At 66.0% G+C, this 24266-nt stretch overlaps 3 protein-coding genes across 6 annotated transcripts; all 3 read right to left on the bottom strand.

Moving 5' to 3' along the window:
* Positions 1 to 72: 72 nt before the first annotated feature.
* HDAC10 (histone deacetylase 10) lies at positions 73 to 5635 on the bottom strand. 2 transcript variants are annotated; one of them, XM_082667054.1, is made up of 19 exons: positions 5381 to 5635; positions 5172 to 5306; positions 4845 to 4941; positions 4512 to 4609; positions 4308 to 4412; positions 4077 to 4145; positions 3761 to 3887; positions 3517 to 3582; positions 3289 to 3348; positions 3122 to 3211; positions 2877 to 2983; positions 2729 to 2796; positions 2382 to 2649; positions 2178 to 2262; positions 1697 to 1788; positions 1498 to 1554; positions 1145 to 1223; positions 761 to 943; positions 73 to 675 (listed from the first exon to the last, which is right to left on the bottom strand). In XM_082667054.1, the coding sequence occupies exons 1-19, from the start codon at positions 5437 to 5439 to the stop codon at positions 487 to 489; spliced, it is 2034 nt and encodes a 677-aa protein (XP_082523180.1). In that variant the 5' UTR covers positions 5440 to 5635; the 3' UTR covers positions 73 to 486. The 2 variants fall into 2 exon arrangements, with proteins under 2 accessions (XP_082523180.1, XP_082523179.1); XM_082667053.1 differs by having other exon boundaries at positions 3517 to 3654.
* A 2240-nt stretch (positions 5636 to 7875) lies between these two features.
* MAPK12 (mitogen-activated protein kinase 12) lies at positions 7876 to 16078 on the bottom strand. 3 transcript variants are annotated; one of them, XM_082665508.1, is made up of 12 exons: positions 15767 to 16078; positions 15565 to 15694; positions 13810 to 13868; positions 12844 to 12955; positions 12725 to 12754; positions 12423 to 12470; positions 11744 to 11858; positions 11457 to 11528; positions 11207 to 11286; positions 11049 to 11127; positions 10782 to 10955; positions 7876 to 8415 (listed from the first exon to the last, which is right to left on the bottom strand). In XM_082665508.1, exons 1-12 carry the CDS (start codon positions 15889 to 15891, stop codon positions 8336 to 8338), a joined length of 1104 nt encoding a protein of 367 aa, XP_082521634.1. In that variant the 5' UTR covers positions 15892 to 16078; the 3' UTR covers positions 7876 to 8335. The 3 variants fall into 3 exon arrangements, with proteins under 3 accessions (XP_082521634.1, XP_082521635.1, XP_082521633.1); XM_082665507.1 differs by lacking the exon at positions 7876 to 8415 and having other exon boundaries at positions 8432 to 10955; XM_082665509.1 differs by lacking the exons at positions 13810 to 13868; positions 15767 to 16078 and having other exon boundaries at positions 15565 to 15587.
* A 2909-nt stretch (positions 16079 to 18987) lies between these two features.
* Positions 18988 to 24266, bottom strand: MAPK11 (mitogen-activated protein kinase 11; the record flags this gene model as incomplete). The annotated part of the gene is made up of 12 exons (XM_082665510.1): positions 18988 to 19217; positions 19496 to 19669; positions 19756 to 19834; positions 20283 to 20362; positions 20603 to 20674; positions 20997 to 21111; positions 21197 to 21244; positions 21331 to 21360; positions 21435 to 21546; positions 21620 to 21678; positions 21754 to 21883; positions 24151 to 24266. The coding sequence occupies 12 exons, from the start codon at positions 24264 to 24266 to the stop codon at positions 19138 to 19140; spliced, it is 1095 nt and encodes a 364-aa protein (XP_082521636.1). The 3' UTR covers positions 18988 to 19137.

Below are 24266 nucleotides of genomic sequence, written 5' to 3' on the forward strand. Positions count from 1 at the left end.
GAAACGGGCCGGAATCAACTGAGTTAACTAAATCGGGCTCAATAAGGGAGACGGAGTCAGACTTTCGCTTAACCGACGTTTACTGATTGGGCGGGGAGGGAGCGAGGGAGGGGCCGTCCGTGCAGAGACGGGTCGCCGGAGGGGGAGTCCGCGCTGGGGCGGGGGGACACAGAGCCCCTGAGCCAGTGTCCTGGGCAGCCCCGTAGCCTAGCCCTCAGGACAGAGGCCTGGCGCAGAGGTGTGCTAGTGAATGGTTAACAACAGGCTCTTGGGGGACTAGTTGGTAGTGTCTTTTCTGGGGTGTAAATACTCCCACACTGGCCTATTTCAAGCTACCAGGTCACAGCACGCAAGGAGGAGCTAGGAAGAGGTGCACAACTGCTTGACGCGGCTATGAGCTTGTTCAGGGCAGCACCCCACTCCCCAGGACGTGAGCCCGTCTCCCCACAGAGCTCTAAGGCAGCTGTCGCCCAAGGCCCCAAGCATTCAGCCTGAGCCTGGCCCCCCAGCCTCACTGGCCACCTGCAGCATCTTCCACCGTGGCTCCAGCTGCCCTCTCAGCTGCATCAGGGCCTGCACGTCCTCTGGGGAGGCCATGGAGAAGGGACCCAGGCTGGGGGCTGCCTCTCCATGCAACACCCTGGCCAGGACCACCGCAAGCTGGGGTGTGGATTCCTGAGTCAGCAGCAGAGGTGGAAGCAGTGAGTTGCTGGTTTCTCCTCACTCCCACCCCACAGCAGGTCCACCCCGCCCAGCTCACCTCATCTACAAGGGCCAAGACTCGGCCCCCCGCTGGGCCCCGAAGCAGCGCAGCCAGGAGTGCAGCTTGGGGGTCCTGCAGGCCATGGGCGGGCCCCAGCGCCACCAGCACCAGGTCAGGCTGGAAGCTGTAGGCCAGGGGCAGCACCAGGGCCAGGACACAGCTCAGAAACCCTCCAGTCGTCTGTGGGAGGGACAGCAGCATAGCCCAACCCCTCATCCAGGGAACACCCCTCCAGCTGGCTCAGGCCACCCCACCTCCCAATCTCAGGTGGGCGGACACACCCACAGTCCCGCCAGGAAGGGCAGGTGAAAGCCAGGGGTCTGGCCCTCATGCCGATGCCAGTGAGCTGCAGCTGCCCTGCCCTGTGACACCACCACTCACCCCTGGCAGTGGCACAGAGACGTGGAACATGGACAGGGCAGCTGCCTCCTTGCCCCCAATGTTCAGCCATAGATTCCTCCTTCCAGGGGAGAGCAAGCATATGGATACATGAGCTTGTGTGTGAGACGCCGCCCACCGTCGAGAGCCCGGACAGAAGAAGAACAGCTCAGGGGCAGGGATGCTAAGACTGCTGACCCTCTGTGCTGGAGACCCTCCTGGCATTGCTCCCAGGGGCCCTCTGCCAAACTCCAGCTGCGGAACGCCCCGCCCACCAGTCACCCCTGGGGATCCAGGGTGATGTGCTCACCCACATACTTGCAGAACTGGACATACCCGTGACCTGAGAGTCATACCCGTCATCCGTGAGATCTGGGGGCCGATCCAGCTGCCCCACAGCCAGACAAAGCAGCCTGGAGGAAGAGTTGGCTCCTGGGTAAGCTGCACTCACCCCGCCTGGAGCCCATGCCCAGAGCCACTCCCACATGGCCAGCCAGGGCAGGGGGTGCCCATGGGCCCTGCCTCGTAGCCTCAGACCAGCCATGTGAGGCTTACCTCTGGGCTCCATGGGACAGGCCACACCGAATGGCCACATCCAGGGTGGCAGCTGCAGCACAGGCTGGGGTGACTGCAATGCCACTGCTCACCTGTGAAGTGAATAACAGGTGTAGAGGGTAACCCCCAAACCAGGTAAACAAACCCATCTGCCCCTTCTTTTGGCCCGTGTCTCCGTGGCTGTCACCTGTGCACTCTGAGGTCTAACTACTCCATTTCTGAAACTAAGTTGCATAAAACTATAAATCATCCCCTTCACTTCTCTGCCAAAGGACATTTCGTTGAGGGAACTGAAGGGGGTGTTCCTGAACCCTGCCCCTGGGGGCTGTTTTGGGAAGGGTCCTGGGCACAAGGCAATGCTCATGTCCACATGGTTCTGTACCACCCAGCCCTCCCCTGGACAGGCCACCTGTCGCAGGCACGTCCTGGGCCCTGCCCCTGACTCCATGGCCACCCCCCAGCCCCTCCCCAGTGCCCTTACCTGCCCATCCAGGATCCTGTCCAAAAGGTACAGGACTTTCCCGAGTGCAGTGAGGGCCCTGTCCTGGGCCAGGGCCTCATGTGGCCTGTGGTGGACAAACCAGAAGGACACGAGGACACAGAATGACACACAGACCACAGATGAGTCACACAGACACATGTGCAGACATGGTCCCGGGCTTCTCCCCAGGCCCACCCTGCCCACCTGGCCCAGGCCTGCGTCTCCTCCTGTGGGGCTGACCCCTCCTCACAGAGGACGTCAGAGGGCAGGGCCAGGGCAGCATCTGGCGCAGCCAAGGCAACAGCCGTGCGTACAGGGGGCGTGGGATTGAGGCGCGGCTGGTCCAGGAGGGAGCTCAGGGCAGCCACGTCCTGGGTTGCCGCTGCCTTGAATTCGGGCCTCCCGGTCAGCAGCAGAGACGAGGGCCTCCCCTCTGGGGAGTAGGGGCTGGGACTCAGTACAGGGGCCACACCTAGGGGGTGGTTCAGTGTCACAGCCACTGCACGAGAGCCTGCAGCACCATCCCACCTGCCGACCCAGGCCACGCTGACCTTGCTGCTGGAGGCTCATCCAGTGAGGGGCCTGGGCTACCCGGACACTCTGGATGGACTCCAGGGCGCTGCGAGGAGAAGCAGTATCGGTGAGGCCTGGTCTCCCACCCCTGGCCCTCCCTACCCTCCTCCGTCCTGCCCCCCGCACCTGCCATGCGGCACCATGGGCCCCAACAGGGGCGGGGCAGGGTCGCCCAGCAGCGCTTGCACCATCATGCACACGGACTGTGAGAGTGACTCCAGGTGGTAGCCACCCTGGGATAAGGAGGGGGCAGAGACACGAAGGGCAGGGGTGTCAGGGGCCCAGGCAGGATGCCCTGCCCCACGAGGCAGGACCCCTCCAACCACATCTCAGCCTCCGGTGCACGCACCCTCCCAGCTCGCCACAATCACCTCCAGCACAGCGCAGACCCGGCCACCAGCCAGCACCTGCAGCAGCTGCGTGAGGTGGGCAAAGCACTCTGGCGTGGCCTGCATCTGTCCCTGCAACCAGAACCAGGTGTGATGAGGCCCTGGCCCCAGGACTCCAGAAGCCCTCCCCAGCCCGGCCAGGTCCTCACCTCGGGATCCCCGATGGCTGAGTCAAATCCCGCGGAGACTAGGACCAGCTCAGGGTTGAACTGCAGGCAGGGCCCAGTGGGGAGAGGCAGAAAAGAAGCTGGAGCTGAGGCGGAGGAGAGGCCCCTCCAGAGAGACCCTCCTCACCCCAGGGGCTCTGTTCCACTTTGGGCACCGCATCGCCCCCACCCCCCTGCCACTGAGACCGCTTCCACCCCCCTCACGGTCACCTCAAAGGCCACAGGCAACAGCACGTGCAGGAAGGCGGCCACGTAGTCAGCATTTCCCATCCCGACCTGTGGCCAAGGGGCATCAGTGCTGGCCCTGCCAGGGAGTACGGCGGGGTCCTCACCCCTGGGGCCTGGGCTCTGGGGGTGATCGGGGCACGACGCCCTGGGCTTGCACTCGGGGGAGGGGGGAATGTGGGCTGGGGGAGGGGCTCTGGGTGGGGGGCCCGGGGTGAGGGGCAGGCACCTGGTTCCAGGGCAGGTTGACAGTGAAGCCAAGGCCCGGGCCCTGCCCAACAGCGTCTGCATCTGACTCTCGGAGATAGGGCCAGAAGCGCCCGTGCTCATAGCGGTGCCAGGAGAAATAAAGGACGCTGCGACAGTCAGCCGGGGCCAGAGGACAGGCCCCTCAGCCCCAGGGCTCCTTGCAGAAGCCTAACCGCACCCCATCGAGCACACAGCCACGTGCTGAGGGAAAGTCCCTCAGACTTTCCCAGGCCGGGCAGTGCTCATCCTGAAAAATAGGGTCGCAGGGGAGGGTCTTGTCCCCACTCCCAGCTTACCTGGGGTCGTCCTCAAAGATATACTGGATGCCCTGGCCATGGTGGACATCCCAGTCAACGATGAGGATCCTGGGGACAGACAGCTCTGGGGTCACTGAGGGCAGGGCCTCCCACCTCCAGGCCAGGAGCCAGGCCCAGGATGGGAAGGAGCTGGGTGGGGTCCCTCAAAGGCCCCCTCCACCCCCTTCCCCGCTGGCCTGGGCCTCACCCTGCAGCCAGACCGGCACAAACCTGTGCAGCCCGTGCTGCCGCTGGGCATGTCTGGCCGCTATGGCCACGTTGTTGAACACGCAGAATCCATTGGCGGCAGCCCTCTGGCTATGGTGCCCAGGAGGCCTGCGGGTGGGAGTGGGGTGTGGGGCGTGTCAGGGTCATCCTGCGTCCTCACAGGGCTACCCACAGGTCGGGGCGGCCAGGGAAGGGGGCAGCTCTCACCTCACCAGGGCGAGCCCGTTGCGCACAGCTCCCGCCAGCACTGCATCCACCAGCTGCAGCGCCGCCCCCACAGCCAGCCGGGCACAGTGGAAGGTACTCTGCCAGGGCAGAGGTGCAGGTAAGCCCCCTGCCCACTACCCCTCACAGGCTCTACCAAGCCCTGTGCCAGGCTGCAGGGCACCAAGCACTGCGCAGAACTGGCCAGGCCAGTCCCGGTGCCCGCAGCAGCAGCCAGAAGGGCACTGGCACACGGGAACATTGCCCGTGTGAACAGGCACGAGTACCCGGATGTGTGACTGGGTGGGTGGGTGGGTATGTCCCCAGGGCACGCACCGGGTGGAAGTAGACGGCATCGTACTGTCCAGACAGGGTCTGGAGCTCCCCGGTGCCCAAGGCCTGGGTCCCCCGCACCAGGGCCACATACTCCGGGCTGCAAAGGGGTTAGGCAGGCAAGGCAGGGTCACCTGGAGGAGCAGGCGGAGGAGAAACAGGGTCTGGACCCCCAGTGGGACCACCCCCCTCACTGCTCCCTCACCCACCCATCCAACGGTGAAACTGAGGCTTGGGGCGTAGGCTCTGTTTGCCAGGCTCCAGCAGGCTGGGGCAGGCCCAGGTCCTGGACCACGGCTTCAGGGGCAGGGGGCCCACCCCAACTCTGACCTGTGCACCAGGCCCAGTTCCGCCTCCGAGGCCTCCCGGGCTGCCAGCTGCAGACACCTTTGCTCCAGGCCACGCTGCTGCAGGCGTTCCAGGGCTGTGGTCAGGCGCTCCGGGCACTCGATCTCGCACTCGGGGCTGAATGGACAGAGAGCTCAGAGTCCAGAGCCCCTCCTCATCCCCCGCCTCTGCCCCTGCCAGGTCCCACTTACTCGTCCCAGAGCAGCCGGGCAGCTGTCATGTCCTCGTGGTATACAAGTGCGGTCCCCATGGCCTGACCGTGGTCACTCTGGGCCACTTAGGGTGGGCAGGACCCAAACACTACCACTCACAGGCAGGTGAGTGCACTGCCCGCCCCCCTTGCCAGCCCCAGGGAGCAGCCCAACGCCTGGAGCACAGCCGGGGGCGCGGGCGCGGAGCCCGGACAGGAAGGAGGCCCCAGGTCCGGCTGGCGCCAGAGCGGGGCAGGGGTCGATAGGCTGGCTCGCGGGGCTTGGCTTCCGGCTTCCTCCAACTCGGACCTGGCATGGACCCGCCTCCGGCTGCCCCAAACCCCGCCCCGATGCAGCGGGGCGGGCCGAAGACTGGGCCCCTCAGGGCTCTGCCCACGCCGCCCTTCCCTCCAGCTGAGGCTCCACCTCCTACTCTCGCCGGAGCCGGGAGGGGGTCGCCGGCCTCGGCGCCCCTGCGTAAGTCGGAGGGGACTGGTGCGAGGACGGAGGGCCAGTGTGCCCAGGCTCCTGCGGGCCGTCACGGCGGCCCCACCTGCGTGCTATGAGCCGAGCCACGCGGGTCCGTGCCCCCCCTCCCCAAGCCTCCCCCAGGCCCACCCTGACCCCGCAGGCCACGGGTCAGACGCGTCAGTAGCCCATTGCGCCCAGCGCTGACCGAGGCCCCCCAGCAAGGGCTCAGGGAGGAGCTGCGCGGGAAGGATCGCGAGGCCGAGGGTCCTTAGGGGCAAGGCCACAAGGAGAGAGCCTCGACCGGGGACGGTAGTCGTGGCTTAGCCCGGCCTGGGCCGCAGCGCAGCGCTGCCCCCAAGGCTCAAGAAGGGAGTGACAGTATCCGATTTAAGCTCCAGGAAGACCCCTGACCGAAGAGCGGACGAGTCGGAGGGTCAGGGTTATGGCAGAGAAACTCCTGGACAGGAGCGGCGCAGCGTCGGGGTAGGCAGGGCGGAGGCCAACAGAGGGAGTGTCTGGGCGAGGGATGAATGAGAGAACGAATGAGGCCAGTAAAGGAGGAGGCGCGGGCCCAGCCAAGACCAAGATGGCCAAAGAGGGGAGGAAACAGGGAGCCCCCGGCCTCAAACGGAGGGGATTTCTGGGGACTGAGCCGGGGTCGGGGGGGGACCCCGCGGGTCTTTGGGGACGGAGACATGGGCGGAGTCTGGTCTTGGAGGCGGGGCCCAGGCGGACACTTTTGAGGCAGGGCTTGGATGGGGGGGGCGGTTCCTGGGGGGGGTGGGGGTGTCTGGGAAGGCGGGCATCTTCGAGGCGGGGCCGCCGCGGGTTGGGTCCCGGGTCTTGGAGGCGGAGCCCTGGAGGCGGGTCTCTTGGAGGCGGGACGTGAGCAGGGGCCCTGAAGTCTAGGAAGTGGGGTCCTGGGGCGGGCGTGCCCCAGTCCCGTTCTCTGGTCGCCCCGGCTGTTCGGGGGCGATCCCTAAGGTGGGATGGATGCAGAGGGAGGCCTTGACAGGGTCCCGCTGCCCGCGGCAAGCAGCGCCACGTGGATCGCCACCTTTCTGGCCAGGCTACCTGCTGGTGCGGGTAGCCGGCGGCCTGCGGGGCTCTGGGAAGACGTGCCCGCCCCTGAGCCAATCACGGCGGCTGGAAAACAGCGTGCTGATTGGCCGTCCTGGGCACGTGGCCGCGAAGGCGGGGCCTGCGCCAGGCCGCCCCGCCTGGATCGCTGAGAGCCGGGGACCCGGGCGGGGCTCCGTCAGAGGCGCGGGAGGGCCCCTGGGCAGAGAAGGCAGGTACCTTACTCTGGCAACTCGTCTGGCCGTATTCGGCTGGACCAACTGGGTGCGTCCATCTGAGCCCCAGGCCGGGAGGAGGGTGACGGCCTAGCCCCGCTTTGGGCGCGCCTGCCGGGGGACAGGTGGGAGGAGCCAGGGCGGGCGCAGGAGCCCTAGAGTGGCCCCTGACCCAGCTGCCAGTCCTCGGAGACGTCGAATGGCCGGCAGAGGGCCCCGCGGGCTCGCCAATGGCGGTGGGGCATGGCCGGGGCAGGGGCAGGAAAAAGGGCACCGAAACCACCCTTCTGCTAAGGCACAGACGTGTCAGAGACACCTGAGGTGCCTCGAGGCGTCTAGCGTGACCCCACCTCCCCAAGAACCTGGCCTTGGAGAGCGCAGGGAGCCCAAACACCTGGTACTGAGACCCGAGCTGGACCCTAACCCCCTCACCCCCATCAGGCCGTGCCCTGGGTCTGACTCCAGGGTCTTAGCTTAGAGGAAGGCCACCCCACAAGAGGGGCAGGGCCAAGTCCTAATGTGGGGGGCTCCAGACTTGGGGCTCACTGGCACAGGACGGGGGTGTAGGTGGGCACCAGCTTTGTGACCTGGGAGGGAGGAGGTGCCCAGGCCCGGTGGCTCAAGATGGGGCCGAGGCTCCCAGGCCAGCCCCCTTACTCCATACAAAAGCCTAAAGGTGGAGATGCAGCCCAGAAATCAGGAAGTGAAGCAGAGCGGGAGCTACAAAAGGCTTTATTTCCTCCAGCCGTGTGGCCATACCACGTGGCCAATGTACATTTAAGGGGGGTGGTGCAGAAGCGTCCACACCAACGCCCCCAGGAGACATGTCCCTGAGTCAGTGCTCTGCACCCTCCCGTCCTTCCTTTTCAGTACAGTCCAGAGCAGGCAGGGTCAGAGGCTAGGCTTTGACCCCAAACCCCATCCCACTCCACAGGTTCTGAGGCTTCTGCTGCACCCTGGGGGAGGGGACCACTGCTCAGGGGGTCAGAGCCCAGCCCCAGGTCAGGTGGGCGTCCTGTCCAGAAAGTCCAGATGCTCCTCCAAGGTTAGGCTGAGGTGGGCTCTGAGAGCAGGGGAACAGGCTTCCAGAAGAGGCTCCATGGAACGAGGGGACTCCTGGGATGCAAGCCCCAGCCAAGGTCCCAGTAGCAAACAGGATCTCCCTTCCAGGCCCAGGGCCCAGGGGTATTCACAGGGCCGTCTCCTTGGAGACCTTGGCCCCCAGCTGTCGGGGAGGCTTGAAGCTGAGCACCTCTCTGTATGTGACACCTGGGGCAGGATGAGAGGGACAGAGTCATGGGAGAAGGGGCCCATCACCTGTTAAGACAGCTCCACAGTGCACACCAAGGATGGACGCCAGTGACCAAGACGAAGCACTGGGCCCGGCTCACTGGTGCTCGCGGGGACCAGCGTTAAGCCCCATGAGATTCCACTTGGGGTGGGGGTGGAGAGCGGAGGCCCAGAGCACAGGCTGTTAGTCACTGAACTAGGGGGCCCGCCCGTCCCCCAAATTAACAGGGTCAGAGACCACCGCTAGGGTTCAGGCACCAGGTGGGCTCCTTTGTCCCACATGTGCAAGTCCACCTGTGTCCATCCACAGGGACTGTCCACCCTGACAGGGCTCCTGTAACCCACACCCACGGCCCCTAGGGTGGCCTTGGCTCCACAGCCTGCCTCAGTGAACAGAGGACATCTGAGGAATGTAAACCAATGTGTTCACTTGAGTGGAGTTGCTCAGGGTCCCACCAGGGCACACCGCAGCTTCTGGATCCAGAACATCTATGAAACGAGTATGGGGACTTCCCTGGTGGCACAGTGGTTGAGAATCAGGGGACATGGGTTTGACCTCTGGTCCGGGAAGATCCCACATGCTGCGGAGCAACAAAGCCCGTGCGCCACAACTATTGAGCCTGCACTCTAGAGCCCGCAAGCCACAACTACTGAGCCCACGTGCCACAACTACTGAAGCCCACGCGCCTAGAGCCCAAGCTCTGCAGCGAGAAGCCACCGCAATCAGAAGCCCTCGCAATGCAACGAAGAGTGGCCCCTGCTCGCCGCAACTAGAGAAGCCCGCGCGCAGCCACGGAGACCCAACAACAAAGACCCAATGCAGCCAGAAATGAACTAATAAACGAGTGTGGAATTCCCACCAACCACCTGCAGCATCCAGCTTCCTCGCCGGTGCTCACGTTTCCTGAACCTGGCCCAGAGCAAGCCATCCCAAAGGAAGGCGGGCGCTGCCCCGCCTCCCCTCTGACCAGCCTGCAAGAGGACGGTTCCGCTCCACCTACCCCAGGGTGCCCACGCTCACCTGGCCACAGGAACGCGCCTTTGGGGGACCACTGGTACTCCACAAGCCCAGTTCAGGAAGGACTGTGCTTTTAGAGCAGGTGGTCTGTGTGCTTTGCCCAGCACACGGCACAGTTGTATTGCTACCCCGTGAGGTGCCTCCCAGGCCCTCATCTAACCCTGGTGCAGGGGCCCATCCACACAGGGAAGGTTTGTATAGAGAGGTCCTTGCTGTAAAGCTGGCTTGTCCCGGGGAAACAGGAGGTGATGAGTTTGCATTCCTGACCAGGGGCTCAACCACAAACAGACCACATGTCCACCACGGTCTGTAGTAAAAAGCAAAAGCTCTTACTACAGTTTGTGGCGGAGACCGCAGAGAGGATCCTGTGGCCCGTGGTTTTCGGTTTTCTTGTTATCTTTCTAGCAACAGAGAACTTACAAGCACAAAACACAGCACAGATAAGGGCAGAGCCGCTGCTGGGACTCCCCGATGACCCTGAAGAATGTGGTTTGAGAAGCACAACCCGTCCAGCCCCACCTCTACCCCCCACATCCAGGACCGCGGCCCCAGGTCTGAGGCACAGCCAGGATGGGGTCTAGGACAGTGGCGACCAGTGCCACAGCTCCGTCGGCGCTGACTGCTGCCCTCAGACGTCCCTGCTCCCCCAGGCGGGTCCGGCAGCCACCGAGAGAAGATGCCTGCCATGCCAGGGTGGAGCTAGACAAGGCCCGTTCCAGCATGGGGCGTCAGGGCCCCAGCAGAGGGAGGCCCGGGGACTGGGCAGGCGTCCCTGAGCCCAGCCTCAGGCTGAGGTGTCGGGAGCCCTCAGAGAAGAAGAGAGAGGCCCTCGGTTTCCAGGCCAATGCAAAGCCTGGAGATGCAGAGCACAGGTAGAGGGAGGTCTCAAGTGCTCAGTGGGGCTAGAGGGGGCGGGCGAGGGGTAGTGAGGAAGGGGGAGGTGCTATGGACTGCCTGGAGTGGGCCTGATCCTGCTGGCAGGACGAGGGGTGTGCAGCTGTCCAGGTAGGAGGGGTCCTGAAAGGGACACAGAGGCCAGAAGATTCAAGAGGTACGAGCAGAGGCCTGGGGGAGTGGGTGCTGGGGGTCTCCGGGGTAGCCCGGTCTCCGGCCTAGACGTGGGGAGGCACGCTGGCAGGCCTGGGGGCCGGGAGAGGCCAAGTGCTCAGGTCGCCTTGGCCCGGAAGCCCAGCTGCCCCCTGACCTCCACTGTGTTCCTCACCTAACCTGCATCCCAGGGTGGGGGGACCCAGGACTCTGAGCCCTGGCCACCTGCACGGGGCTGGTGGGGTCCAGCCACAGGCCCTGCCCAGAGCCCCCCACTCACGCTTCCACTCTTCCAGCGTGCGGTCCACGTCATCAAAGGATTCATCGTACTTTTGGGCTTTGGGCTCGTCCTCCGTGTCGTGGAGCGACTCGAAGTAGGGGTGGGTCAGCGCCTTGGCCGCCGTCACCCGCCGCTCCGCATCCAGCACCAGCATCTTCTCTAGGAGGTTCACGGCTGGGGGAAGGGGGGATCAGGCCAGGCTGAGGGGCGGGTCCCAGGCCCCGGTACCCACGTCACTGCCCCGTGCCCACCGCAGCCCCACCCTACCCAGAGGGCTTGCGTTGGTCAGGATGGCGGCAAAATCCTTTTTCTTTAGCTCGGGGAGGCCGTTCATGTAGTTCTGAGCCTGTGTGGGAAGAAAGGGTGAGGCGCCGGCCGCCAGGCCCAGACCCAGGCCTCCAGCTCACGCCTGGCTCCCAAGTGACCTCGGCACTCTGCAGCCTCTGCACGAACTCGGCGGGAGGCGTCCCCGTCACCTTCATGATCTCCTTCAGCTGGTCCAGGTCTTGGCCGAGGTCAGGAGCACAGCGCGGGGCCAGAGGGCAGAGCTCACCTACCCCCCCAGCCCGGGCAGTGCGCCTGGCCTGCTCCCCCCCAGCCCGGGCAGTGCGCCCGGCCTGCTCCCCACAGGTGTAGGGCAGGCCTCCCCCGCACCCAGCTCCAGGTGTAGGATACGGTCGCTGCCTTTGAAGAGCGTCTCCCCTGTGATCATCTCAGCCATGATGCAGCCCACTGACCAGATGTCCACTGAGACAGAAGCCCCTCCATCAGGGCTCTGTGGGCTGGGGAGCGGGGCACACACAGACGCAGGAGTGGGGGCGGCGGAGGGGGGCATGGGCCCAGGAGCCATCTAGCCTACCACGCCCTGCCCAGCCCCGGCCCAGCTCAGCAGCCTCCCCGCAGAGCAGCTCGGGCAGGGGCGGGCTAGGAAGCTGGTGCCACGTCTCCGGGCAGCTCCTCACCCGTCTGTGTGTAGTGCATCCAATTCAAGATGACCTCAGGCGCCCGGTACCACCGGGTCACCACGTACCCAGTCATCTCGCTATCTGCCTGCCGGGCCAGGCCAAAGTCCAGGATCTACAGCCAGAATCAGAAGGTGGGGCAAAGCGGTCCCTGGGGAGTGGGTGGGCCAGCCGTGGGCCAGAAGACCCCAAGGGCACTGGGCACACCGGGGCCTCCTGCCAAGCCTCTGGGGCCCGAGGTTGCAGCCAGGTACCCCTAAGCCTCCCTGCGGGTTCCTCCCCACAGCCAGTGCACCCTGCGCAACCGACGGTGCCTGCCCCCGACCCTTACAACAGGCACCCCGGGGGGGTCTCCTGCCCCTGGGCCTCCGCTCCCTGTGAACCACCGGGCCCCAGCCAGCACTTTTGGGAAGGCCTGCTCAGCCCTGCCCTGGCTCGGGCACGGGGAGCTGGGGACACCGCCCGCCCTTCCCCTCAAGCAGGTATGCCCCCGTGCCACCCCACCCAGTGCCTCCCCAGGGCCCATCTGCCCATCAGCTGCTCGGCCACTGCCTGGATGGCTGTGGTCTGTCCCTCCGCCTGGGCCTGGGCCAGTCCGCCTCCAGGCCTGAGGGCCAAGGGGCCGGCGGGCAGATGGGCAGGTGCGGGGGAGGTCCCGAGCCCCCAACCCAACACACACCTTGAGCTCACAGTCCTCGTTCACGGCCAGGTTGCCGGGCTTCAGGTCCTGGGGGCAGAAGAAAGGTGGCTGTGCAGCCCCGCCCGCCAGGGCGCAAGGGCAAGGGCCAGGGCAGCAACTGAATTTGGGAGCATCGGGCTAGACCGGGCCACCCTGCAGCCCTTCCAGGAAGGGTGGAGGTGCACAGCCCCCAGGGCTGTGGGCAGGCAGGGTGCCCCCTCGCGGGTGAGAAAGGAAGCCCCAAAGGTGGAGCCCCTCGCGCGCCCACAGCCAGGGGAAGCGCCCACCTTGGCCAGACTCACCCTGTGGATGACGCCAGCAGCATGGATGTACTGTGGGGACACAGAGGGGTCAGCAGCAGTCAGTTCGCAGGAACGTCTAGGGGGACCCCACCCACTCTGGCGGCACCCCAAGCCCCCACCTTCAGCCCCTTGAGCATCTGGTAGACGAGGAACTGGATTCGGTCCTCACTCAGCTTCTCGTGCTTCATGAGCTTCCCCAGGTCGGTGCCCATGAACGGCATCACCAGGTAACTGCGGGGCCAGGGAGGGGCCAGACAGCAGGGGTCACGCCCGTGGGCCTGGGCTCAGGCCCTGGAAGAGCCTGTCACCCTGCAGCACCCAGTCCCCACCCCCCACAGCACTGCACTGGGCTCTACCCTCCTACCACCCACCGGGCCCTGCGATGCCAGGCAGGTCGGGACTGCGCTTTGGGGACTCCTGGAGGGTGGCCTAGGGGCTGGGAGACCAAGGCTCATAGGCAGGGGCGGGGGCGTGAGGAAGGAGGGAAGAGCCTGTGGGCAGGGGTGTGACAGCAGGACATCTGGCTCAGAGGGGCAGGCTGGGCAGGTGGACGGAGACACAGAGAGAAGTGCTTAGCACCCTGCCAGCATGAGTCCTTGACCCCTGCCAGGTCAGGCAACGAGGAGCCTGTCCTGCCCCCCCTTCCTGGGCCAGGCCCCTGGCTCTTGGCCAACAGCAGTGTGAGGCCAGGGGTGGCCACCCAGGCAGGCACAGGGCAGCACTGGGTCCCCCCCAACCCGCCGGCAAAGGTCAGCAGCTCCAGTTACAGGCCACACTCTTAGCGCCAGGGTTCCAGAGCACAGGACCCACTCACAAACCCTCAGGTACAAGGCTCACGCCTCCGGCACTGGAGGAGGAGGCCCAGATCCACCCAGTGGTACCAGCACCGTGGGTCCCTGGGGCACGTGGCAGGGGGTGGACTGTGGTGTGGTGAGCGGGTGGGCAGTGTGCACCTGACGCCCATCCAGGCTGCAAGGCAAGGCCTGCCGCAGGCGGCCCACCTGCCGACCCCGAAGCTGAAGTGGGCACCCAAGAGCCACCCAACACCACCTGCTCTGCCCGGCCAGCCCCTGGCCGGCACTCACAAGTCCGTGAAATCATCCAGGGTCTCATTGGGTGTGAACACATCCAGCAGCCCAATTACCTGGGGAGGAGGCCAGAGCACCAGGTGGGCTGGGGACACAGATACAGCTGAGGGCACACCCTGCTCTGGGCAGGAAGGGCCCCTGCAGCTGTCCTGGTCTCCCCCCACTGCCCACAGGGCCCAGCTCTGCCCACTGGCAGCTCAACCCTGCCCTGGCACACATGCCCATAAACAAGGGCTATTTTTGGATGGTGGCAGCCGGGATCCTTTGGGGGAGGGGCAGCCCCAAGTCTGGGTCAGCTCCCAGCCATCCAAGGAGCTCCAGCCCCTTGGCCCTTCCTCCCCCTCTTCCTATCCCCACTAAAGACCCAGGAACAGCATGGGGACAGCCAGTATCTAGCAGGCCCTTCCAGGGGCCGTGCCTCCGCCAGAGAGGCCCAGGCAGGCAGCCCTGTGAGCACACCGGCAGCCACAGCCGGCCCCGCAGCCCTCTGGTCGGGGCTGCTGGACAGCAGACGGGGAGTGTGACAACTGGCACCTGGGGCTTCTGGTGACAGGGCCTCCAGGGACCCCAGGAGGCCTGCACATCAGAGTGGCTGGAGGCACAGGTGGATGTGCTGGCAGGGGACACCTGGCAGAGGCCACGTGAATGGTGGCCGGGCAGGACGCAGAACGCTCGGAGCGCTTGAGGAATACGGGGAGAGAGGCCAGGTGGCCGAGGACCAGGCCACCACGCAGCCAAAGAGAAGCCAAAGAAAACCCAAGCACGCCCGCAGCACCTGGTGAAGGCTTGCTTTGATCCCAGGAGCTTCGGCAGAACAGTTTAAATAGGTGTGATGCTGAATGCGTCCCCTGGCTGCTATACGGGGACAAACTGGAGTGAGGTGCAGGGACAGCCACCACGGCCAGAGACATGGGTGGCGGGAGGAGAGAACAGTGGGACATCCAGAGAGGGGCCTGGAGGCAGGTGAGGCCCGGGCATCGGGAGGTTTTAGCAAGAATCCTGGAAGTTAAATGGGGGTCCACCAGGTTGGTGGAGACTTCTGGGCCTCTGCAGCACGGGGTGGGGGAGGGGGAGGAGGCCTGAAGTGGGCACAGAAGGGGCAGGACTGGGACCTCAGCCTCTCAGAGCCTACTTCCTCCGGGAAGAGGGGTTTACGAAATGCAGCGCTGGAGGGAGGCGGCGGCACCCGGCTGCTGAGGGGCTGCTGCGGCTCAGGAGGTGGAGTGGGGTCAGGAGAGCAGCTGCAGGAGGGGGGCCGGGTGGGGCGGCAGGGGGGTGTCCGGGAGAGGCTAAGTGCCCCTTCCAGGAAAACCGCTCCTCCCACCTGAAGTTCTCTCTCACCTCGGGGCTCCTGGCTGGAGGCAGGGTTTGGAGTGAGACCTGGAGGATCCCCTCGGCCTGGGCAAGTGGCTGTCCCCTGACCAGACCCTGGGCCGAGGAGCCAGATGGGGCTCCAGCAAGAAGCCAAAGAGCTAAGTCCTTCCCGGGACTGGCCCAGGCGGAGCGGACTAGACCCCGGGGAAGCAGCTCTCTTAGGACGAAGCGGGGCTCGGCCCTCACCACTGTGACCAGCCCCCCCCCCCGGGGACACTGCCTGACCCCTCGCCTCCGCCCGCCCCGCCACCTAGGGGAGCAGCCCAGGGGCTGGGTAGGAGGGACCGGGTCTTCGGGGCACGGTTTGGGGGGAGAAGGGAGATGAGCAGAGGCGAGATGATGGACGCGGTGCCCGGAGCTGGGGACTGCGCGACTCACGTTCTCATGGCGCATGTGCTTGAGCAGGCGCAGCTCGCGGTAGGCGCGCTTGGCGAACAGCTCGGACTGGAAGGGCCGGTACAGCTTCTTTATGGCCACCTTGGCGCCCGTGCGGCTGTCCACCGCCGAGCTGCGGGGCGCACCGCTTAGCTGGAGGCCCGGGCCACCAAGCCCCCGGCCACCCCGCCCGGCCTGTGCTCACCACACGGCGCCATAGGCGCCCGAGCCTACGGGCTGCAGGTCCTGGTACACGGCGCGCACCTCCCAGGCCGTCTTGGTCACCTCCTGGCGGTAAAAGCCCTTGCGGGCGGGCGGCGGAGAGCTCATGGCTGGCCGGGCACCGCCCCCGCCGCGGACCCCGCGGGCGCTTCGCCTCGAGGGCCGGGGACCCGGGATCCGTGAGACGCCCTGGCGCGCACCCCGGGCCACCGCCGCGCGGGCAGAGCCGGCTCCGCGCCGTCGCCGGGGCAGCCCGCTGCTGGCTTTCGCGTCCCGGCTCTCCGGAGCCGCCGACCCCGGCCCGCGCCCAGCCTCCGCCCGGGTAGCGCGAGGCCCCTCCCCTGCGGGCGGACCAACCGGCCCCCGGGCCGCGCGCACGTGACGCCCCTTCCGCCCTTCTGCCCCTCCGGAAACATGAGGCGGCGGTCGCCGCCTGGGAAGCCGGAGGCTGGGGGGAGGAGGGCGCCGCTTGGCAGCTCTGTCCCATCGTAGACCCAGACGCGGCGCCCGAGACCCCGGCCCTCCTCCGCACTCCGCACTCGGGATGAACTACGCGGACCCGAGTGGAGGCTGTGTCAGCGGGGCCTCGTGGGGCTCGCGCCACCTCCTCAGGACCGCGCCCCCAGGGCGCTAGCCCATCCTGGCAGCCTGAGCTCGTCGACTGCTAACCCCAACCGCAAATCACTGACCACCAGTCCCGCCCACTTCCAACTCCCCACCCCGCAGGACGACCTTCACCGTGGGGCTGACCCATCCACCCCCCAGTACGGGGTTCCCCGGCCCCTATCTTGCTTCCATTCCCCTTTCCCAGTGAAGAAGTTGATTCTGTCTCCCAAACTCAGGCTGCCTACCAAGCCGGAAGCAGAGAGGGTGCGTCTTGTAGGCCCCCCGGGCCCCTGTGCTCTGAAGGCTCTTCCTCACTGCACGTCTGGGTGGAGGCTGCTCCAGAGATTTGCACGTCCCTCTGCCTGTCCCACCCCTGCTCCGCTGAGGCCCTCAGGCTTGCTCTTCAAAGCCCAGCTCGAACCTCTCCAGTCTCTCCAGGGAGATGTGCCTGACCCCAGGGCTGAAGGGGGTCCCTACTGGGGCTCGCTCGGTGGGTGCCCCCTTACCCTTAGGTGGGGACATCATTTCAGGGGTCTGGCCCCATCCTGGACCAGATGCTGCTGGACGACAGAGCCCCCAGCCCTGTGACCCAGACCTGAGAGTGGGGTAATAAGATCCCCAGGGCCCCCTGCCCCGCCCTCTGTGCCTTGCGCCATGAATCAGCAGCTCAGCAGCTCTGGCCTGGCCAGAGCAGCTTTACAGCTGGGGTGCGCGGTGATCTGATCGGGGTGCTCAGGAATTGCAGGCTTGTCAGTGGGGGCAGCCTGCTGTCACTGGAGCCACAACCGCCCATCCCCGTGCCCTTCATGCCCTGGGCCGCCTGTGGCACTCCACCTGCCTCCTCCAGGAAGCCCCCAGCTGGCCCCCTTACTCCCTGAGATGGGGTCCAGAGGTCCAGAAAGGTCGTGCATCAGGCCAGACTCCCAGATGCGTCATGTCCCAGTTGTGCTCCCATCCGCCACCACCCCCCCACAGGACTTGGCCCAGCCAGGTCTCCAGGGGTTCTCCAAGACCTGAGGGCCAGCACCCACACTGACCAGGCCTCTGCAGGCCCAGCTCCCAGATGATCCCCACCCCCACCCCCAGGGCCTAGGGCAAAGGCATAGCAGGTCCCCATCCTGGGGACGCCCTGCTTTCCCAGCCTGAGCTGCAGTGAGCGTCAGGGGCTGCAGCTCAGTGTGTGTCCCGAGGCGAAGCAGCCCTCTTTCCCCTTAACCAGGAGGGAAAGGAAAGCTGCCTCCCTGACCCTGGGGAAGGGCAGGCCTTTGCTCCCAGAGACCTCAGCACCCCCGACCCGCGTCCTCGCTGACCACTGAGTGAAGGGGCAGGTCTGGGTCTGGGCCAGATCCCGCCCAATGAAACTCTGAGGGCAGCGGGTTGACTGCTGGTGGCCATCATGCCCTGTCCACCTCAGACCCCATTGGCCCTCAGGGAGCAGGGAGGGTGAAGGTGGCTGCTCTGACCAGGGACCAGCGGAATATGGCCGCCCTCTCCAGGCAGTGGGGGCAGCGCGGGAGCAGAACCTAGAGCTGGAGACACGAGCCGGGTGAGAGGGGAACTTTATTGCGAAACCCTGGGGCAGGCACTTAGCATTCAGACCTCCCTGGTCCTGCGAGGTGAGAGGTCACCACCTGACAGACGCCCCTTGACGGAGGACCCACACCTCCCACACGCCTGGAGCAGGGCCCTGTCCCAGAGGTCGCTAGGTCAACTCCACTCCGGAAGGCGGGAAGAGGACAAGGGCTGACCCACAGACTTGAGTGCCCCAGCGCCCGGCTGCAGGGCCAGAGGGTGGGCAGAGGTAGAGTGGGCATAGGTTTCTTCATCAGCTCTGGACCAAGGTCCAGGATCCGGGTCCACATCGGCATGTGTGTCCTCGAGGCTGGAGGCCCCCGTGCCTGCCAGCCCCCCAGCTGGCACAGTGCCCTCATGCCTCAGAACCCTGCTGCAGCCCTCACACCCAAGGAGCAGGGGCTTTTGCTCACATGGCTGCCCACGGCCACCCGAGCCCCTTGCATGCTGCCCAGCAGGATCTCAGCAATGCCCCCTCCCCACCCACACCAGGAACTGAGGGGAGGGGAGGCAACAGTAGAGCCACCCCAACTTGGGCCTCCTGCTGGCCATGGCCACTGGCCCTCAGGTGCCCTCAGGTTCACACACGTCTGCATCTACTCAGACATGTGAATTCCAGGAGCACATATGTGCCACACAGCGTAGGTGAACACACGGCTCCAGGCAGCTGTCCCCACTCTGCCACAGCCATGGAAGATCCTTTGAGTCTCAGCACTTTCCAGGGTAGCCCCCCACTTCCAGGCTGAGCAGCTCTGACCATCGAGACCCCTTCCTTTGTCTCCAGGAGGCTCCGGCCCCAAGGCACTGCCCCCCACAGACAGCCCTCTGCGACCCAGGAGATCTGGAAACAGACACCCCCCCCCAGGGGGGGAGCTCTTATGGCACCCAGGTCCCCCATAGCGAGGTACCAAAGGAGACCCAGGTTGCTGGGAGGGGGTAGGAGGACCAAGGAAGTCCAGCATGCTCTATCCAGACTCCTACACCCGTGGCTCACACACGTGCAGGCTTCCCACAAGGCGCGGCGTGTAGACAAGGGTCCCAAGCCAGGGGTGGGCGCTGCTGGCCGCAGTGGTGTTGGGAGGTGCCCCTCGTGGGAGTCTGGCGGGCCGAGGCGGGAGGGCAGGCGGGCTCAGGCCCCTCCTCGGGTCCGAGTGCGGCTGGCGAGCCGCATTCCCCTCACTGCTTAACGTCCAGGCTGCCAGGCGGCTGCGGTGGCTCTGGGGGCTTGAAGCTGAGGACTTCCTGGTAGGTGAGCTCTGCGAGGGGAGGAGGAAGGGTGAGCTCAGGCCTTCAGCAGCCCAGGCCCACCACCCTCCGAGAGCAGCCTCGGCCCATGGGCCCCTTCCTGGGCCTGCCCCGTGCTGCCCCCAAGCCTCTGCTGGACACACCCAACCCCAGCTCTACCTGACCCCCTAGAGTGGGGCTGGGGGGCCGTGTCGTGGCCTCGCTCAGACCACTCTCAAGAGAAACTGGAGCACTTCCTGCAGAAAACAGGCAGCGCTCAGCCTCTGGGGGACGCAGCCCTCAGGCCCACCCTTCCACTCCTCCACCGTGCGCTCCTTGGCCTCAACGCTTTCGTCGTAGGGCTCGGCCTCGGGCTCATCCTCGGGGTCGTGGTACTGGCTGAAGTAGGCATGGGCCAGGGCCTCGGCTGCACTGACCCTCTGGTCACTGTCCAGCACCAGCATCCGTCCCAGGAGGTCCACAGCTGCAGAGGGGCGGGGTGCAGGGCTGGTCATCTCCACAGCCAGGGCTAGACGTGGAGCCCAGCCCGGACCCAGGGCCCATCCTCACCCAGGGGGTTGGCTCCACGGAAGATGCTCCTGAGGTCCTTCTGGGGCATGTGGGGCAGGGACTGGATGTAGGTCCGGGCCTAGGAGCACAGGGGAAGGGCCTGAGGGGTGGCGCGACGCCTGCCCGAGCCAGGCAGGGGCCTGCCGGGAGAAGCCCCCACACTCAGTCTCTCCAGCAGGCCTGGGCGAGGGCACACGCGGACCAGAGGCCGCCCCGCTTTGGGCCTGGTGGCTACAGCACCTTGCCTGGGCCTGCGTGCCTGCAGGTCCCGGGCCCGGCGCCTCTCCACTGTCCACGGCCAGGACATTGCAGGTGCCGAGGTTTTACCCGCAGTGTCCCTCACGCCTGGAATGTCTCCCCGGTTCACCTGTTTCCCCCTGAAGGGGTCGGCGCCTGCCCTGGGGTCTATTCCACTGTGACCCATGCTCCCCCCGTGGTGCCCCATCTATCCCCACAGCGCCCCTTCCTCCGGAGTGCGGGCAGGGGAGTGGCTGGTCAGCAGAGGGGGCTGGTGGCCGATGACTCACGTGTTCCGACGATATCTTTGCCAGAACCTCAGGGCTGGGTGTGCCCACCACCTCCATGATGCGCTTCAGCTGGTCGATGTCTGCCTGGCTCAGGAAGTGCCCAACGGCCAAGCACGGACTCCCCCCGGGACCCCAAACCCCAGACCTTGGGTCACTGCCCAGAACATGCTCTCCTACCGCTGGGGACAGCAGTGAGCCCAAGGTGGCACGGTGTGGGGCAGAGGGGGCAAGACTGGCCAGAAAGGGCCAGAGCCCACCCCCCTCGACCCCCGCCCCACAGCAGGAGACCCTGGCTCACCCCTAACCTGCGCCAAGGATACAGTCATTTCCTGGGAAAAGGGCCTTTCCCTGGAGCAGCTCGGCCATGATGCAGCCCACAGACCAGATGTCCACTGTGGGAGGAGGCGTCTCCATCAGTCTGCCCACCCCAAGTCCCTCCTCAGAGAGCTGGGGGCTGGCTGCACTGCACCAGCTCAGCGGCCCCGCACTCACGCTCAGGCCCAAAGCCAGCAGCCCCTCCTCTCTAGACACAACCCTGGGCAGGGGGAAGCGTCAGCCCAGGACCCACCGTGCTCTGCCTTTCTGAAGGTCTGTTTGTGAACGCAGGTCCCCCACCTGGCCTGTCCCCCAAGGTCCTTGGCCTCTGGGTCCCAGCCCCACCCCCTCCCCAGGCCCACCGGCCCCAAGGGGCTGCCCCACACGGGCTGACGTCACCTGTCTGGTTGTAGTGCATCCAGTTCAGCATGATCTCAGGGGCCCGGTACCAGCGCGTGGCCACGTAGCCAGTCATCTCCTCGTCCGCCTGGCGCGCGAGCCCAAAGTCCAGGATCTAGAGGCACCGCCAGGCGTGTCAGCGCCTCCGGGTCTCTGCCTCCCGGCCGGCCGACCCGCCAGCCCCTCCCCCAGCGGCTCACCCGCAGCTCGCAGTCCTCGTTCACAGCCAAGTTGCTGGGCTTCAGGTCCTGCAGGGCGGGCGCGGCGTGAGCGCCGGCAAAGCCGCCGCCGCCGCCGCAGGAGCCCCACGCCCCCCGTCGCGCGCGGCACCTACCCGGTGGATGATCCCCGCCGAGTGGATGTACTGCGAGGGGGAGACGGCGGGGGCGTCAGGTTCTGCCCCCTGCGCCCCCGCCCGCCCCCCGCTTCCGCGCCCACCTTCAGCCCGCGCAGCAGCTGGTACACGAGGAACTGAACGTGCTCGTCGCTCAGCGCCTGGCACTTGACGATGTTGTTCAGGTCGGCGCCCATCAGCGTGGTCACCAGGTACCTGGGTAGCGGCGGCAGGGATGAGCACAGAGTCCCCACCCCAACCCCGCGCCCTCCCCGCCACGGCCGCTCACACTTCGCTGAAGTCCTCGAGGGAGGTGGCCGGCGTGAACACGTCCAGCAGCCCGATGACCTGGGTGCAGAGGGCAGTCAGGGCTCGGCGGCCCGCGGGCGCCCCCCTCCCCCGGCCCGGCCGCCCCCAGCTCACGTTCTCGTGCTTCAGGTGCTTGAGCAGCCGCAGCTCGCGGTACGTCCTCCGCGCATGGATGAGCGACTGGAAGGGGCGCGACAGCTTCTTCACCGCCACCCTCTGGCGCAGCCGCGTGTCGTAGGCTGAGCTGCAAGGCGGTCTGTGAGGCCCAGCCTCGGTCGCGAGGTCCCCACAGGCCAGAAGGCCTCCGGCACCAGGAGGCGGTCTGAACACTCCCTCCAAGCCTCTCCCCTCCCTCCTGGAGTCCTGCACCTTCCTCCAGAGTCAGTTCACCCTCCACCCCACCCTCTGACCCCCAGTCTTCCCAGCCCACCTGGGAGCCCAGGGCAGGACCTGGATTTCTCCTGTCTCCTGGCCCCAGTGACTCTTGCCCCCAGCTCAGGGTGGAAATAACAGCCCAGGGAAACAGCCAGTGGCAGACAGCAGGCAGCACCCCCAGCTCCCCCATAGGCCAGGGGGTCTGGGGGGCCCCCTGAGGGGGTTCCAGAGTCACCTCCAAAGCCCCCAAATATCCAAAATATGGAGAAAAACCTGACCAAAGGGGTTTATTGCATCGTTATCTTTCACAGTGAGAAACTGGACAGCAGGAAGTACCTAGCAGAGGGTGGTGCCTGGACCCACAGAATATTTCCCCTCGTGCAACCCCACTCCCCTGAGGTCTAGACCCTCAAGCCCCACACCCAGCTACTCTTCACAGGAGATGCCACACTCACGGGCATCATCCTCAAACAAACACAAGTGGCCTGGTCGTCCAGTGGCCCCACTGCCCCTCGGGAAGGGATGCCTTCGCCCAGTGTTCCCTCTGGCTGCTGCCCCCCCCTTCCCTCCCACTTCATCTCCAGGATCCAGCCTCCCTCCAGAGTGAGTGGAGCCTCAGCCCACCTCCCATGCCCACGCGGCCCAGGGAGCAGCTCCTGCAGGACCTGGGGTGCGCATGGGCCCAGGCAGTGGTGGAGGAAAGTCCCTCCCCCATCCAAGTCACTGCTGGGGTGGGAAGTAGGGGAGTGGCTCTTCACGGGGTACGTGTGCACGCTCGTGTGTGTGTGTGTGTGTGTGTGTGTGTGTGTGTGTGCGTGCGCGCGCAGCAGATCCTTTTGTGTCTGCACAGTCAACAAAGGACTGTGGGAATTGGCACCGGGTCACCAGCTTCCTCAGACATCAGAGGAGGGAGGGAGCCCATCACCGGCATGGGGGCCCTGCAGAGCTAAGTGGTGGAGAGAGACCTCCCCTGGGGAGCCTGACTGTTCCTACGAGTTCCCAGAAGGCACTTCCAGCAAGGGCCCTGTCAGATCCCCCAGGGACCACTCACACATTGGCCCACACCCTCTTCCTGCCCTTGTGGTCTTTGACATGAAGATAGAGGCCTGTGGCTGGAATGGCTGGAATGGCCTGAGGTTCCTGATGGCTGGCCAGTGGCAGAGTGAGATCTGAGGCCCAGGGGACCCCAAACGTCTGCTCCAGGCTCCAGTGCTGGGCCTCGTAAGGGGGTCTGAGAAGTCCCACTCCCAACCTTCTGCAGGATCCTGGAGCAACACCCTGCCCCCAGGGGCCCTGCCTCCCCACACCCATGACCCCCGCAGTCACCCCGCATTTCACAGGTTCTGGGTTCTGGGGGGACACCTCTCAACGTCCACACCCACAGTCAGGCTCACTGTCAACACTGCAACTGCAGCCTGGACTGTCCGCAAGCAAGCCCCTTGCCACCCAAAGCCCCCTCCGGCCTCCACCCCACCAGGTCCAGAGGCCTCCCCCGGCCCCACCCTCCCTCCTGTCTGGGCTCCAGGGCCTAACTGCAGGCTGCGTGTGAGCTCTCTTGGTTGGGGCAAAAATGGGGTGGGGTGTAGACGCCCCCTGGGGGGGATGGTAGGCGTCTCTGATCGGGCCTAAGCCCCATTCGGAGCCTGAGATCCCTTGGAAAATGGGGCAGTGGACTGGACCCACGGGGGAGCTTGAGGTCGTTCTTAGGTGAGGGGTCTTGCCCCCCAGCCCCCAATCTGGGCTCTTCCTTTTCAAACAGAGCTACCCACCCTGGGGTGGGGGTACCTGCCGGAGCCCAGGGCTGCCTGGCCCTTGACCGGGGGCACCCCCGATGCATGCTCAGACATCAAGGGCCCCGGGGGACCTGCCCGCCCTTTCGCCAGCTGTGACGCCGCAGGATTCGGGCCCGGAGGGGGACGCTCCGGGTTGGAGGGGCGGGAGGACGACCCCTCTCCCGCCGGGGAGAGGCTCGGGTAGGAAAGTTTCCCTCACGCCCCCACCCCCCATTCATTCCTCGGATCTGCGTAAGGCCCGGGGGCGGAGGCAGGGCGAGCCCCTCCCCACGCCGGGAACCCCGCACGGGCGGGGAGGGGGCGCGCGCTCAATCCCCCCGCCCTTGCCCCGTCCCGCCCCTACCAGACGGAGCCGTAGGCGCCCGAGCCCACCGGGCGCAGCCCTTGCAGCCGCTGCGGCACCTCCCACACCGTCTTGTTCAGCTCCTGCCGATAGAAGCCGGCGCGCGGGCCCGACAT

The sequence above is a fragment of the Grampus griseus genome (assembly GCF_964374135.1).
Source record: "Grampus griseus genome assembly, chromosome: 11".
Classification (NCBI taxonomy): domain Eukaryota; kingdom Metazoa; phylum Chordata; class Mammalia; order Artiodactyla; family Delphinidae; genus Grampus; species Grampus griseus.